Source organism: Nestor notabilis, unplaced genomic scaffold (genome assembly GCF_000696875.1).
Source record: "Nestor notabilis isolate BGI_N333 unplaced genomic scaffold, ASM69687v1 scaffold4477, whole genome shotgun sequence".
NCBI lineage: Eukaryota > Metazoa > Chordata > Aves > Psittaciformes > Psittacidae > Nestor > Nestor notabilis.
The window spans coordinates 46,503-60,871 of record NW_009937673.1 but is presented as its reverse complement, the minus strand read 5'-3'; the positions used below and the strand labels follow the sequence as shown (position 1 = coordinate 60,871).

The window sequence follows — 14,369 nt, the reverse complement described above, 5'->3', positions numbered from 1 at the left end:
GCTGAACCTGAAATTCATCTCGTTTGACTTTTCATTATGCATCAGTTTTAGCAGTGCTCTTTCCTGTACATTAAGCTTCATCACTGTGCGTTTGTAGCACTGTAACTGGAGTCAATAAAAAGCAAACACCATGTCTAGAAGCTCTTAATCACTATTTCACAGCCACATTAGCAGCTCTGTCCTCCCTCTTGTCCTATTAAAAGCATACACTTAGGAATGGCAGAGCATTGCTAATGTCATTCCTTTTATTCAATTTAGGTACTCCTCCTTCTTCTGTGAAGAACATGAATTCCTAAAGTTATTGAAGGTGTTTTTTTTTCATTTCTTCCTCCTGCATCTTTCCTTAGAGTAAAGTAAAATACCAGGATATTACACTGTGAACAGTATGCGTCCTTCACTTTTAATGTTCATTCATTTCAAATGTATAAATGTATTAAAATAAATTGCAATTCTGGATGGGTATATTAACCTCTTAATGCTATTAGAAGTGGGGTGAGTGGGGAGGCTACTAGCACACGCGCTTTTCCAGATTGCCAGCTTCATTCTTTATTAACTGATTCCAGTTTACGAAGAAAGAGGTCTGTGTGGTCTCCTCTTGCCACTCAGAACTGGAGACCTACGGCATCAGTGTGGTGGATCTCTAATCACTTTTCTTTCCTTAAAGCATAATGTAAAACCTTCCAATGCTGGGCAGTTTGTGTTACTTAACACTGCTGAGTCTTTCTTGCAGCCTGTGTCAAGGACTGAACTCTCCAAATTATGTATTTCAGACCTTGAGAAAGAAAGGACTTAATGGCTGTGACAGCCCAGACCCTGATGCAGACGATTCAGTAGGTCACAGCCCTGAGTCTGAGGACAAGTACAGAAAAATTAATGAAGATATTGATCTAATGATCAGCAGACAAAGATTATGTGTAAGTACTCTGAGCTCCCTTTCATTTTTTTTACTTTCTGATATTTCTCTGAACCTGGCAGGCATTGAACAAGAAAGAAAACAAAGGTTGTGAAAGCCCCGATCCTGACTCCTCTTACGCTCTCACCCCACGCACTGAAGAAAAATACAAAAAAATTAATGAAGAATTTGATAATATGATCAAGAGCCATAAAATACCTGTAAGTACCAAAGGTTAGATGGCTGTCTGCTGGTAACTGCTGCAGTAACAAACCATAACCCTTTCAGTTCTGGCTTCTTAAGGAAAATATTTCAGCTGGAAACAGGCTTTAATAGCCCAACATATAATTAATCACTGTGGTCAGACAATTTCACACAACGTATTTTTCTTCCAAGTCTCTACCTCTGACACACAGACAAAGCCTATTATGGGTGAAACCTGCAGTAGGAAGTGAAATATACATATATACATTATATTCACTCAATTTACAGAACTGTTTTACCACACTACTAGCCCAAATTATACTTAAAAAAATAACAGTGGAAATCTTTCTTTGTGGACAGGCTAACAAACCCACAGAATACTTTCTGTGGTGATACAGAAAAAGCAATGTAGAACTGAAATTCTTTTATAAATAGTAATTAGTGCATTCTGTGTGTGTCACTTCAGTTCTCAAGCGTCTCTGCTAAACTCGGTTGCAGCACTGAAGGGTTACAGCTACTTGCTCGCTGCAGAGAAACACTGCATGAGAGCCTAATGGTAGGATTCAGACATGTTTGTGTGTTGGGGTGATTTTACAGCTTTATCAGAGAATTTGCTTTGACCTCATCAGCATTTCTTTAATGCTTTAACATGAGCTAAATTTTGTTTTAACCAATTCAAAATTTCTAACCATCAGTCATATGCCTTGCCAGATATCTAAGAGAAATAACTCTGCATGTGCTGTTCTGTTTGCACAAGACATACAAGGGGAGAATACTTGGTCATTATGTTTAATACTACATTTATAAAGCCAACAAAAAGAGTGTGGACGTTTGGAGGTTATGTAATTTGCAGAGGTAACTGCTTTCTTCTGAAAGAGATCTGTGTTCATACCTCATTCCCACATGTAGGTTGTATTGTTAGCTGCCAAAAACGATGTCTCTATACCCAGAATGAGCAAAGTCTCTTCTGTAGTGCTAGCCAATTGTGCGTACAAAATTTGTTACCTAAGCTGAGGATGCCTTTTAAGGATGTTTATATTCTGTCTCATGCAGCGTAAATGCTTTCCATTCATTATCAGCAGAAAGATTTTCACTCAAATCAATTAAAACTTGAAGAAGTTCTCACATCGTGGCAAATGTCTTTTTGAAAAAAGTACAATAATAATAAGGATTTTCTTTGAGACCAGAATGATACCAAACTTGATAAATCAGTATTTGAAATGACTGGTTAAGGATGCCCAATGTGTATAAAATATCAGAGAGGAGTACATATATATTTCTTCTTTCTTTACCTCCCTTTCAATTTGCTTCTTTTGCATAGCTGTTTTTCTCAGGAAGAAAACAAAAAAATAAAAAAAAGCAAACTGAAAAAGCTCTAAAGCTCTCACTGTGAATTTGGTTTCTCAGGATGGAATTCAGTTTGACAAATGATGACTACAACATTTAGGGTGACTCTTATAAGATGGAATGCTTAACCCTTTGTCACATCAAAATCTTACCAATTACCATTCCTTTTCTTTTTCAAGGATGACCTTTGGCTTGTTCAGAAGAGACAGATTTCATCTCTTTTGATTGAAGTACTCTCTTTTGATTGAAAAGAGACTATTTCAATCAGATAGTATTTAACCAAAGCCATTTTTCCCATCTTAAAAACTGTGTTCGGGATGGTCCTTCAGATCCTCTGTTTATCTTATGCTACCTGTTTTGATCCAACAAGGTAGCAGATATTACAACCATTTGAAATCTTAAGGCATGAAAAAAGTTAAAAAAAAACCCCACCTCTGAATATAACTTATTCCTGTGGTAGTGAGTTCTATCACTTTCTTTACCTCCACAAGCATTTGGGAAAATCATCTTTTCTATAAAACTAGGAAAGTTCTCGGAATTAGAAACAACACAGTTGATATAAACATGGGACATCACTTTTGTCCTCCCAAAAATGAATGGAGTTTCATTCTGGTAGCTTTTATTACGTTTGATCTTTTGACCTCAAAGATAGTCCTACTTCAGCTATTAACATGGTGATGAACTTGGTTGCCTGAGCTGTGTTGTGGGTGTAATGTGAATTCCAACCTTGCAGGGATGTTACAAGGTACAGTGTATTATCTTTTTGTGAAATTACTTCAGAGACGCTTCAGAGATACAGAACTGCAAAACGTTAGCACTTCTTTTCACGTAAGACAGGATATCCTTTCTTTGAATACTTCACACAGTGTCTGTGTGCTCCATCAAGATGCTTCCCACAAAAGGACAAATCAGTAGATGTTCTCCCCTAATGCAACAGGGCTGCTTCTCTTGGCATAAACCAAGATGTAATGGGCAAGATGGAGCTCAAAGCTAGAATATAATGGAAATTTTTTCTATACATTTTGTATATTATACTGCATACCATAACATCCTTAACTGTACAAATCAGTGTAACTTCAGAGAAGTCAGGGATGTTATATTCATTTACTTGTGATCATCAAAGGTTCCCAAGAAAGTTGTGAGGGTAGAGGGGAGCAAAATTGAACAAAAAGTCACCAAGTCAAGTCATTAAATCACTACTTACAAAATCTATAAAACAATGCAATGCCTGTGCCTGGTCTTGTAACATAATAAAGCTGCTGCCAAATGAAAACAAAATTGGCTTTTGCTCCTTACAGCTAAGGCCAGTAATGTTTCCTCAGATAATTTTCTGGGGATAAGTATTTATATTGTTCTAAACATCTGATAATAATTAGACATTCAGTTGTAATTTTCATAAGAGTGATGAAAGCAGAGGAGACAGAAATAGTCAACTAGAAGGGAGCTATAAGTATCTCTGTCTCTAAACAAATGAAGTCCTGGTTGAACATGGGAGGGATAAAAATAATATTTAACACAGAATGTTCGGTCCGTTAATTTCCAAGGGGTTTGAGTCCCCAACACTTTGCTTTGCACAACGTACCACAGCTTGTGGAGTACACATCTAACACAGTGTGTGCTGTGCACTGATGGTATCCTCTCAGGTGAGCCATCTGCCCTCTTTGGAAATCATGTCCAAAGGAGAAAAGACAGGGAGAAAATGAAGCAAAATGTGGCAAACTACATATATTTTAAAATAAGGCTTCATCTATGTGAGTAAATTAACAAATGGCAAAGAATGTACCAAGGCAGCAGGAGGTGCTTATGCCTGCCCTGAATTGTTTGAACAGTCCCTGGCATGCTTTTGGCACTGGCCAAGTAACGCTCTCCCAAACAACCCTAACAGTTTTAGCTCTGTTTGGTTGTTAGCCCAGGCCAAGAAAAGTTCCCAATTGTCAGTTTATATGTAGTCATGATGGTTTTGAGGTTGGGAAAGCTTAATAGTATGGATGCAGACTGCTGTGTGGCCTCAGATGGCCTCAGTTCCTAGGCAAGTTTAATTTACTAATATAGGTATTACGCAAGTGCTTCACAAGCTTTAACATCCATCAGGTCTAGCTGGAATAGATATGCCCTGTGACTTTCCACCAAGAATGACTAGGGAATCTGCAGGAAGTTGCAGGTCTTGGTGAAGGACATGCAAGTCTGTCAGAAAATTTGGGCAACCAGAGCAGGTCTGTATCTAGACACTTGCTGTTTAATACCAGTGCTTTATCCAAACTTCTCTCTCTGATCTTTGACCACTGAAGAGAAGACATAAAAACTGCTATATTCCAGATAGCTGGAATATTCCATGCGCTGTGCTGCAAAGCCGGAGAGTAAACTGACTTTGCCCTGATAAAATTGCCTATGAAGTACCCCATAAGTAGATGTAGGTAAAATTGTGAAAATTAAACCATTACTACAGAAATGGAGAAAATAACTCCTTTTAAAATATATTTTTAAACCTACAGGATGAAATCTGAGTAACTGTTTCAGGAATGTTTATATGTTTCAGTGGTGACCAGTGAGACTGGCAGCCACAAGACCAACCGAGGCTGGAGCTCCTTTGCGCCGTACTAACGTAGAAAAAGAAGTTTCCAGCCCTCAAAGAGTTTTGTTTGTACATGGAAGAAAGACAGAGCATAAAGATGAAAGCAGACAAGCCTGGGGGGTGGGGGTGTTGGCATTTGTGTTTTAGCTTAGGGAACTCGACAGAGGTCAGGTTTAGGAAAGTAAGTTAAGAAAATTCAGGCAGTATTGGTGTCTGCCCAAGCTCAGAGGACCAGTTTCACAGATTGCATGACAGAGGTGAAGAAGACATTGTGCAACATGCTCCCCAGTGGGTGGCACTCAATCTGACATGGGCTGTCACTCAAGCAGGCAGGATCATGTGCTCAAAGCCATCAGGCACAAAGATCTCCACCACAGCCCTGAACACTGCAACAAGAGGCTCCATGTTGGCTTAAGCATGTCTTACACTAGACTGCAGGTGGAGCTAAGACATCTATCCTCATGAGAATTCACTGGCTAAAACCTTTTGAAAAGGCAGCTGTTGACTTTGGACTTCAGGAGCAGCCGTGTATGTCTGACTTACAGGGGATTTCGGAACCTCTTGGGTCCTTCTGTGGACAGTGAAGAGAATGTCTTGCTTCAAAACATACCTTCAGGCTGATCAAATATTTCATATTATGCTATGTGAACCTATTTCCAAGGAGCCTAGACCTCAGTTGTTACATACACCCATACTCCTTGTACTATGCACTTTGTGAATTTCTTGTAAAGAGAAGCCACACATGCAGCTAGCAAGCTGGACTTGAACTGTAAGAACATCTGCAAGAAAAAAAAGGGTTGCTCCTGAGAGAAATAAATAACACACTTCAGCTATTATATTTTTCGTCACATAATAATTTATTGTCTTTTTTTTCTATTTCTGAGACACAAACATTAGTATGTTTCAGATCCCTGCAAAACCCAGCAGTTCCATCATCTCGAGTGCCCAGCCTGATCTCATCCATTATGCTATGGCCACCTCTCACAAAACTAGGCCACAGGCTACGTGAAGGGTTTCAGAGCTAAATTAACACCTTCAAATAAGTCCCAAGGCATTTGTGTAATGTATGCTTCACATCATGCCCTGAGCTAAAGTCTTACTGTGTGTTTCGGTGGTTAAGCAAAATGATTCATCTATATTTAGAGCAAAATTATGTCTGCCCCTAGAAAGGAGAGACAACAGGGAAAAATAACCTTAAGGATAACCGTAATTGGATGGCCAGAGCTGAAATACACAGGGCACAGCCAACAGTTCTGGCCAGCCAGAGAAGAGACATGCATGTGGCACAAGGTCGGAGTGCCTGTGCTGCCTGACACAGCAGATTATGTGTATGGCTCTCAACATCCTCCCTCTAGGTCCTTGAAGACTCACCAGTGCTATCAGCTGCCAACAGCAAAATTAAAACCTGTGATTTCCTCCCTCTGAAGATGTTACACAGCTGGTTTCAAGAGTTTTCTGATGTGTTCAGGCTTGAAGCTTACAAGATTTTGTAATGGCAAATTAAGGGGTACTTTGTTTGCATTGAGGTATTTGAATGTTTGAAATCATGGAACCATATCATGAATAGTCTGGGTTGGAAGGAGCCTTCAGAGGTCTAATCCAAACCCAAAATGCTGTCAGGTAATTCAAAAAAAATTTTCTCTCCGTTCACAAAAAAATAAGTCAATTATTTTAAAAAAAATTAAATTTAAAAACTTTAAAAATATTTTTAGAACAAGTAGATTAAATATGGAGTTCTAATTTATTTCAATGCCACCAGAGTCATAAATTTTAAAGAAATTCAGGCAGCTGCCACCTAAGAAAACCCCAACCAACCAAGAAAACCTGAGTCAGCCTTTCTAAAACTGTAATGAGAATCAGGTACTGCATCTCCTCACACCCTTTGTTGGAATGGTCCATAACTTGGTTCTTTTTTGAATGGGATTTTTGCGAAGGAAAGTGGCTTGGGAGAGGATCCTGCCTTAAAGCATGAAAGCAGTATATTGGAAAGATGTGACTGAACACCACTACCACCCTGAAAAAAATAACCAAACAAAAAAAAAACCCAAGCAAACAAAAAATATGTTCAGTTATGAACAAAATAAAACACCAAAAAGACCCAACAAAGAACCCAAAGACTAGTGTCTGTCTAAAATTCTTGTATTTGCTACCTGTCCCTGAGTAGAACTTTCTTTCTTTTAAGCCCCTCCAAGCTAAGATAGAAACTTTTAAAAAAGTAATTTACTGTGTTCATGCCTTTAACGTGATTTGGGATCAAGCTTCATAAAGTAGGATTTTGTTTTAAACTAAAGGAAAAAAAAGAATAAATATTTGCAGTTATTACGAAGAGAATGTGCAATCTGCATTAAATGAAAATGGAATCATGATTTGAAAGAATCATATTTAAAAGCCTTGGTAACTTTTTTGAAACACTTCTGTTGACTCTTGAGGGCGGGGGGGGGGTGGGCAAGCGTAAATATTTTAACCACCAACTACAAAATATTTGAACTAAATATAGAGAAACTGTACTTGAAGGCTGTTGTGCTTCTGTACTATTCTCGTCTTTGTTTCCCTTTTTTGCTCGTACAGGCTGTTCCACCACCAAACTTTGAAATGCCAGTTTCTATCCCAGTGTCCAACCACAACAGTCTGGTATACAGTAACCCAGTCAGCTCGCTGGGAAACCCCAACCTTTTGCCGCTGGCTCATCCTTCTTTGCAAAGAAATAGCATGTCTCCTGGTGTGACACATCGGCCTCCGAGTGCAGGTAACACAGGTAGGCTCTGTTTAATGTCATCCCTTTAAATGAGCTTTAATCAGCTACTTGTCTGCCTTAGGTTACTTTAATCTGTACAACTGTGCTCTGAGAAACAAGAACTCTGTTTTTACCAGTCATAACAGTTTGTCCAAAATTGCTGTGTTGAAAAAAATCAAAAGAGCCAAAGGGGTTTCTACTCCCAATTTAGAAAAAAAAAAGAGTTCTAGAAAAAGCTGAGTATTGACTAAGATTAAAGGAAATCAATAAAGGATAAAAGGGCAGACAATTTGCTGTTTCATAAAATGGCAACCTGTCTACTTAAGTCGTGCACGAACTCACTATACTATAAAGTTTAAGAGGGAGAAAACGTAGCCAACACAAACAAGTTGAAGCAAGTAAAATAGGACACGCATTCCTTAAATCATCAGTCCAGAGGTTAAATACAGAATTTATTACTGGTCGTGCATTCACAGGTTCCTTGATGGGTTAATGTTAGTTAAGCTCTGTACTTGGGTGCCTTGTATAACAAGAGGCTGTGCTTCACTCTAGTGATGATGAGGGCTAACCTCTGAATAGGATAGATGGGGATTAAGTTCATTCAATCTGTCTGGCTAAAGCAAAATCAAGATCCTTAAGTATACCAAGTTCAAAGAACCATTTGAGGTCCACAAGTGCAAAGAGAAGTTTTAAAAATCCTTAGAGTTAATGTCTATGAAAGGCTGAGGAAATCAAAATTAAAAGCTGTATAAATACATATTACAGCTTCTCAGTTATGTTCTGATCCAGGAACCTTCAAGTCTCTTCCTCCTAATCCTATGTGGAAACCTTTGCTTTTCTGAGTGATGATGAGCTGAAGAGTTTTCAGATGAAGGACTGCTATACATACCTTTCAAATATAAATTGATTTTTTCACATGCTGTAGAAGTATGAAAATAAAATAATGAAATGTTGTGTACTGCATATTTTGTTTGTCCTTGAAAGGCAAACGTCTCGTATGAGTAACTTTAAAGCATTACAATTTTATGATTATGGGTCTGACCTGACACCTGCTGAAGTAAGAGGAAAACAGTAGTGGGTAGTGGAGCGGGCTGTTTGAAGTTAGAGAAAATGTTTTGAATGTTTGCCTTTTATAATTTATCATGCTCATTTGTAGTATTTCATTTCAACCCCCTAGGTGGCCTGATGGGTGGGGACCTCACAACCGGTGCAGGCACCAGTGCAGGTAAAGAGAAAATCATTTATATTTATTTTTCTGAGTGAACAAAGAACTTCCTTCAAAGACAGAGTCCTAAAATAGCTCCATATTGGAGGTGGAATATTATAAAGTTGTTGGCATGCGTTTATTTCCCCCAGATGGGGGTGGGGAATTGATATTTGTGCTTCCCTTATTAGTAGGAAGAGGTTTGTTTTCAGTAATGTCAGAAATCTTGCACCTCAACAAATTCCACAGACACAAATGTCTTTCTTTCACATTAGCCCTTCTGTAAAAACTTCTGGGTCCCTTGCATAGCCCTGTTTAGGCAAAACTCCCGCTGAGGCAAGTGTCAGAAATGCTGACCCTTTTTAAGTCAGAGGGAGTTATTCCATTGACTGTAGTGGTACTGGGGTTTGGTTTTATGAATTTAGTCTCAAGTAAAGTTTTCAATATTGAGTCACTCATTAGGCTTCAGTCTACTGAGCACAGATCTGGTTTCAAGCCCCTTCTCTAAGAACATTGCTAGTCAGCAAAATCTGTTGGCATTTACTTAAATAATCAGTAATTAACTTAAGCTTAGTTTTACGTATTTGCTTAAGTGCTTTGGTACACAACAGGGAAAGGATTTTCAAAATACCCATTCAGAGAAAAAGATTAGCCCCTTTAGTCCTGCTTCCACAGAGTTAATGAGAACTGTACTTGCTAAGGTCTGTGTTATCAACGCAATGTTGTCAGAGTAGTCCCCTTTGCTCAGTAAACTCAGTGGTTTGTTAGCAATGTCAGCAATGTTGCATTATTGCAAATACAGATTACAAAAGACAATGACAAGATTACTTTTTTCAGTTTGAGAAGTAAACACATATGTTCGAAGAAAATAAGCTGAGTGGTAAAATATGGAGCACATCCAATTTTACTGGGTTAACTGCTCTCCGAAAGAACTGTATGGAAAAATAGTTGGAAGATCCATTTTGTGCACTATAAACTGGAGCTGATATATGTGCAGATTCTGACATTGTCATATAAAATTACTTATAAAGAAATGCTGGATATAGTGATCTTTTCTTTCTTGGCTCTTCTTATCCCACATTAGACAACCCCACCCCTTTTATCTTCACACGTAGATGAGTCACAGATGTTTGTGTGTTGTGCTTGTAGTAGAATTGAAGCTGCACTGCACTGTGTCAGAAAGGCACTTTAAACGCATGCTGAAGCTTTGAGGGGTCATTCTGTGTTAATTTAGGAGTAGGGGAAGCAGGCCACGACAACTTAGCTGTTAGTCTCCTTTGTTCTCAAAAAAAAAAACAAAAAAGAAAGCACAATAGAAAATTATGATTTTTTTCATTATCTTTTGTTAGCCTGCGAAACACAGCTAAAGAAAGATTCATTCTGGTGATGTTCACATTTCATCTACTTTTAACCTCGTGTGTAACTTCAGGAACAGCAACGGAGGGGCTCAGATAGGAAATGGATTGCCCTATTGAGGGGCTCCCTCTACTGACTTAATAAGAAATATCATCGCCTTGATACTGGTTTCCTTGCTCCTCTAAAAAGACTTTGGAAAGCGATCAGTAAAGAAGGCAGTGTTGTCTTTTAAATGGGGCAAATGGTAAAAGTTCGTCAACACATGCATTTGGCTTAATAATTCTGGTGCTTAATAAAATCTGTATATCAGTAGGCTAGTCAAAAATTTATATTCTAAGTATATTTTTTCTTTCATGGAAATATATTAAAAGCATATATAAGCATAGGAAGGGGTATAGCTTGATTATTTACTCATAAATTAAGAATTTGTATTTCCTGCACACAGTGTTGTGCATTAAGCTCTCAAGCAATGTAACTTTGGAGCAGACTATTGATTTGAGGGGCACGTATATAAGGGGCATTGCTAGGAATGCATCATAAATATTTAATTGTATGAATAGTCTTTGTTCTTTATCTGGCAATAAGAGCTTTAAACACCATTAAAGAAGTGTTTTCTAAATCTCTTCAATGCAGCGCAGAAGGGAGAATTTGATACAGGGCTGAAGGAAGATGAAAAGGTCTCTATAAGGTTGACTCCTCTGTCTTGGTTGCACCATTTCACAATGGCACTATTTTGGACAGTTCTCTTTCTTTAGGGTGTAGAAGAATAAACATCAAAAGTTCTCTTTGTTCATCATTCTTCACAAAAAAACAGAGACCTCTGTGTTTTCTTCTGTTTGGCATCTTAGAAGCTGGTAGCATGATCGTGTGGTTTAATCTGTTGGGGTTCGTATTTCTAGCCAAATTAGAGCATTATGAATTTGCATTTTTCTGCAGTGTCCAAAAATAGCATATATTCAAAATAACATGCTCCAAGAAGAAGAGTCTAAAGAGTTTCATTTCTGCCATTACAAAATGAAACTACTTTTGATTACTAACACCAGTCCTCAGTTTCTGCACTACTTTAGAAAATTGAATTATAACTGCACTATCAAAATGGAAAAATATTAGTTAAGCCTGTGTTTTAGAAGTCTATTATTTTGTTGGTTTGGATTTTTTGAAGTAATAACCCTGGAATCATCCACAATTTATCTCGGGAGTCAACCCAAGACATAAATAGAACTTACAAAAGCTGACTACTTCTTTATTATACTACATAACTAACTACCGTAAGTGATATTTTTAAGTTAAACCAAGCTTATCTCAGGTTTGTTAAAGTAAATTTGTTCCTAGCCAAACACTGAATAGTTTCTATTGTGTCATAGTAGCAACTGCCAACAAAATAGGGGTGAACTTCACATTTAGGATAGTTTCTAAATTATAAATACAGCAGTGTCTGGCACTATTCTCTCAAACCAGAGGCTGTTGATTGAAAGAGAGAACGATAACTTTCTGTACCCAAATCTGTATGCTCCAAACCCATTCTAGATTATACCATAACTAATATGAAGACGAAGTGACATGTACCTTGGTTGCTATGTGCAGTTCTTTTAATTTTTAGGGAGTGTAGTCTTTAACAAAACCACATAACAGTAACTTAACCAGAAATAAATAATGCCTTCAAAGTTTTACTACTGTAAATTATCTGAACTCCAGTTTTATGCAGTTGTGCAATATTTATGTTAAAAGTCTGATAAAAGATCAAAATATTAAAAATATTTCAAGAATTTTAAAACCAAAATACAACAGTATTGGGCAACATCATTGCGTCTGACTTTAAACTTTTGGTTTTCAAATTGAGCTATATTTTTAGACTGAGTTACATTTTTCATTTTTATATGGTTTTGGGATTATGACATTATGCATTTTATAATCAAGTTTTCTTTTGAATGGACAAAGCCCACCTAAATCAAAATAATTTCTTTACTTTTGAAACTGCTATAAATAGTAAAAAGGAAAAATTAAATCTCCAGTTTCAAAGCCAGGATGGGTATAATACTAAAAATCCTTGCTTTAATCATTTTTTCACTTTCTGTAGTTTGTTTGTTTCATTATTTGGTTTATGTACTGCCTCCATCTTGACGTTAAACTAAACTAAAGGAGCAAGTTATTCAAAAGGACTCTGCAACTGCTGGCCAAGGGACTAAGTGCTTGTTCTTTTTAAATCAAGTATTCTCAAACCTGTTCTTTAAAATCATTAGAAACTGAAAAGATCAGTAGTGCATCCCATGTCTTTTTAATTCATCCCGTGTCTTTTTAATAACATCCCATATTTACCTATAAATCATCAGCCAGTCATTTCCTCCTGGAAATTAACCACAAGCTAACAGTTGCCTTCTCATCTTCCGAGAAGAAGGGTTGAGGTTCTGGGTCTGCCAGGCAATATCATAATTTGCTAGCGCTTTCCTGCTCATTTTTCTTTCTTGGTCATGTAGTGACTGTGGGTGAACACATTATATATTCTACTAGTATTTCAAGCCACATGGGAATACATGTAATAGTAGCGTCTTTTAATTCAAAACCCCTCAGGGTAGAAGCGATCTGGATTGTATCATCTCCTCAAAAAGGATGATTTACTAAAAAGAAGCAATCTGCCCAAATAAACCTACAAGCAGTACCAAAAATAAGCAAGGGTTTTGAAGGCACCTAGTTGCATTAGTCTTTTGAAACTATAAATAAGCAAATTAATACTAAAAATTTAAAAAAAAATAAATAAAAAGGTTACATAAATATTCTTCACTGTGCCCTGAAATGCTTGGCATAGTCAAGAGAAAATAATTCTTACTCTTCAAGTGTGGAATATGTTAAATAAACAAGTGTGCTTGGAATAATGATTCCCAAACCACAGTTTATGGGCAACCTGTTAGGACTGGATTTGCCAGGGAAAGCATGGAAAGTCATTGCCCTTCCCTTATTACTTGATGAGTGCAGCCACCCACAGACCTCTGATCCAAAGATTGGGCAAGATGCGGTACAGTAGTATAGTAAACAGTAGTTCCTGTCCAAGGAAGTTTACAGTCCAAAAGAAAGAACATACAGTCATTCATAACAGAGCTTGTGATGCAATAGTGCCAAATCCAAACAATAAGAATTCGTAAATTGGCAGGTTGGCTTAAAACCATAGAGGAGGATAAGAAATAGAAAACATAACAGCTCACCTTTTCTCATTTTGCACTCACATTATGCCACTAAGTGTTTCTTTTCCAAGCTTTCCTCCATATAAGGAAAATACATGCTTTTTTTTCCCCTCAGCATTTTAAGGGAAGTACCTATAGACAGGAGATTTATCATAAATCAGGAAGAACACTAGAACTTGTCTGACAGCTCTAATACACAGTATGAATGAAATTGTCTATGTAACGGTACCTCAATTTCATATCTGTGTAGGCAGCAACACAGGCCTTTCCAAAATTAAGTCCTATTTCTGCCCTAAGCAACTGATCTGTTTTATACACCTCATTCAATCTTTCTTCATACAGGTAAAAATCACATCAGTCAAACTTTGAGGGTGCGTTTGAAAGGATGGATGCTGCTGTCCATGTAAAAATCAAAAATATCTTGGCAATGGGTGTCATATGCAAAGTCTGGACGCATGTATTTTCACCTGACTCATATGAACTCTTACCAAGGCAGACACCCACATAAACTGAGTAGACCTCAGTGAAAATCTGTGAAAATTTGGCCTTTATTAGGTTTCCATCAGTTGTGTAAGTGTTGACTTACTAATTTATTTAGTTATTCTCTGTCTCATCATCTCTTTAATCAACAGTGTCTCAATATTTGTATTTATAAAGAGACAGCTTCAAAGGATTGAAAGGGAAAAAGGCCTAAGTTCACATGTAATGAACAATTAAGTGAGTCATACAAACTGTGGTTCTTTGTAAGTGGAATTGTAAAAGCAGGCATGATTGACTTATTTTCCTTTATGACAAGCAGTTTCAAATGCTCCTCAAGAATAATTTGGATTCTTTAGATAAAATCCTTTCTCTTGTGAAGTCTGGGGGAATTTTATGCTTCACAT

At 37.4% G+C, this 14,369-nt stretch overlaps 1 protein-coding gene across 1 annotated transcript in view; it reads left to right on the top strand.

The window, feature by feature from the left end:
* Positions 1-14,369, top strand: part of MEF2C (myocyte enhancer factor 2C) — a 63,997-nt gene that overhangs the window by 29,701 nt on the left and 19,927 nt on the right. Inside the window, exons 3-5 of the mRNA XM_010018934.1 lie at positions 771-914; positions 7,584-7,770; positions 8,927-8,974. Of these exons, the coding sequence (XP_010017236.1) occupies positions 771-914; positions 7,584-7,770; positions 8,927-8,974 (379 nt within the window). The remainder of the gene's footprint in view (positions 1-770; positions 915-7,583; positions 7,771-8,926; positions 8,975-14,369) is intronic.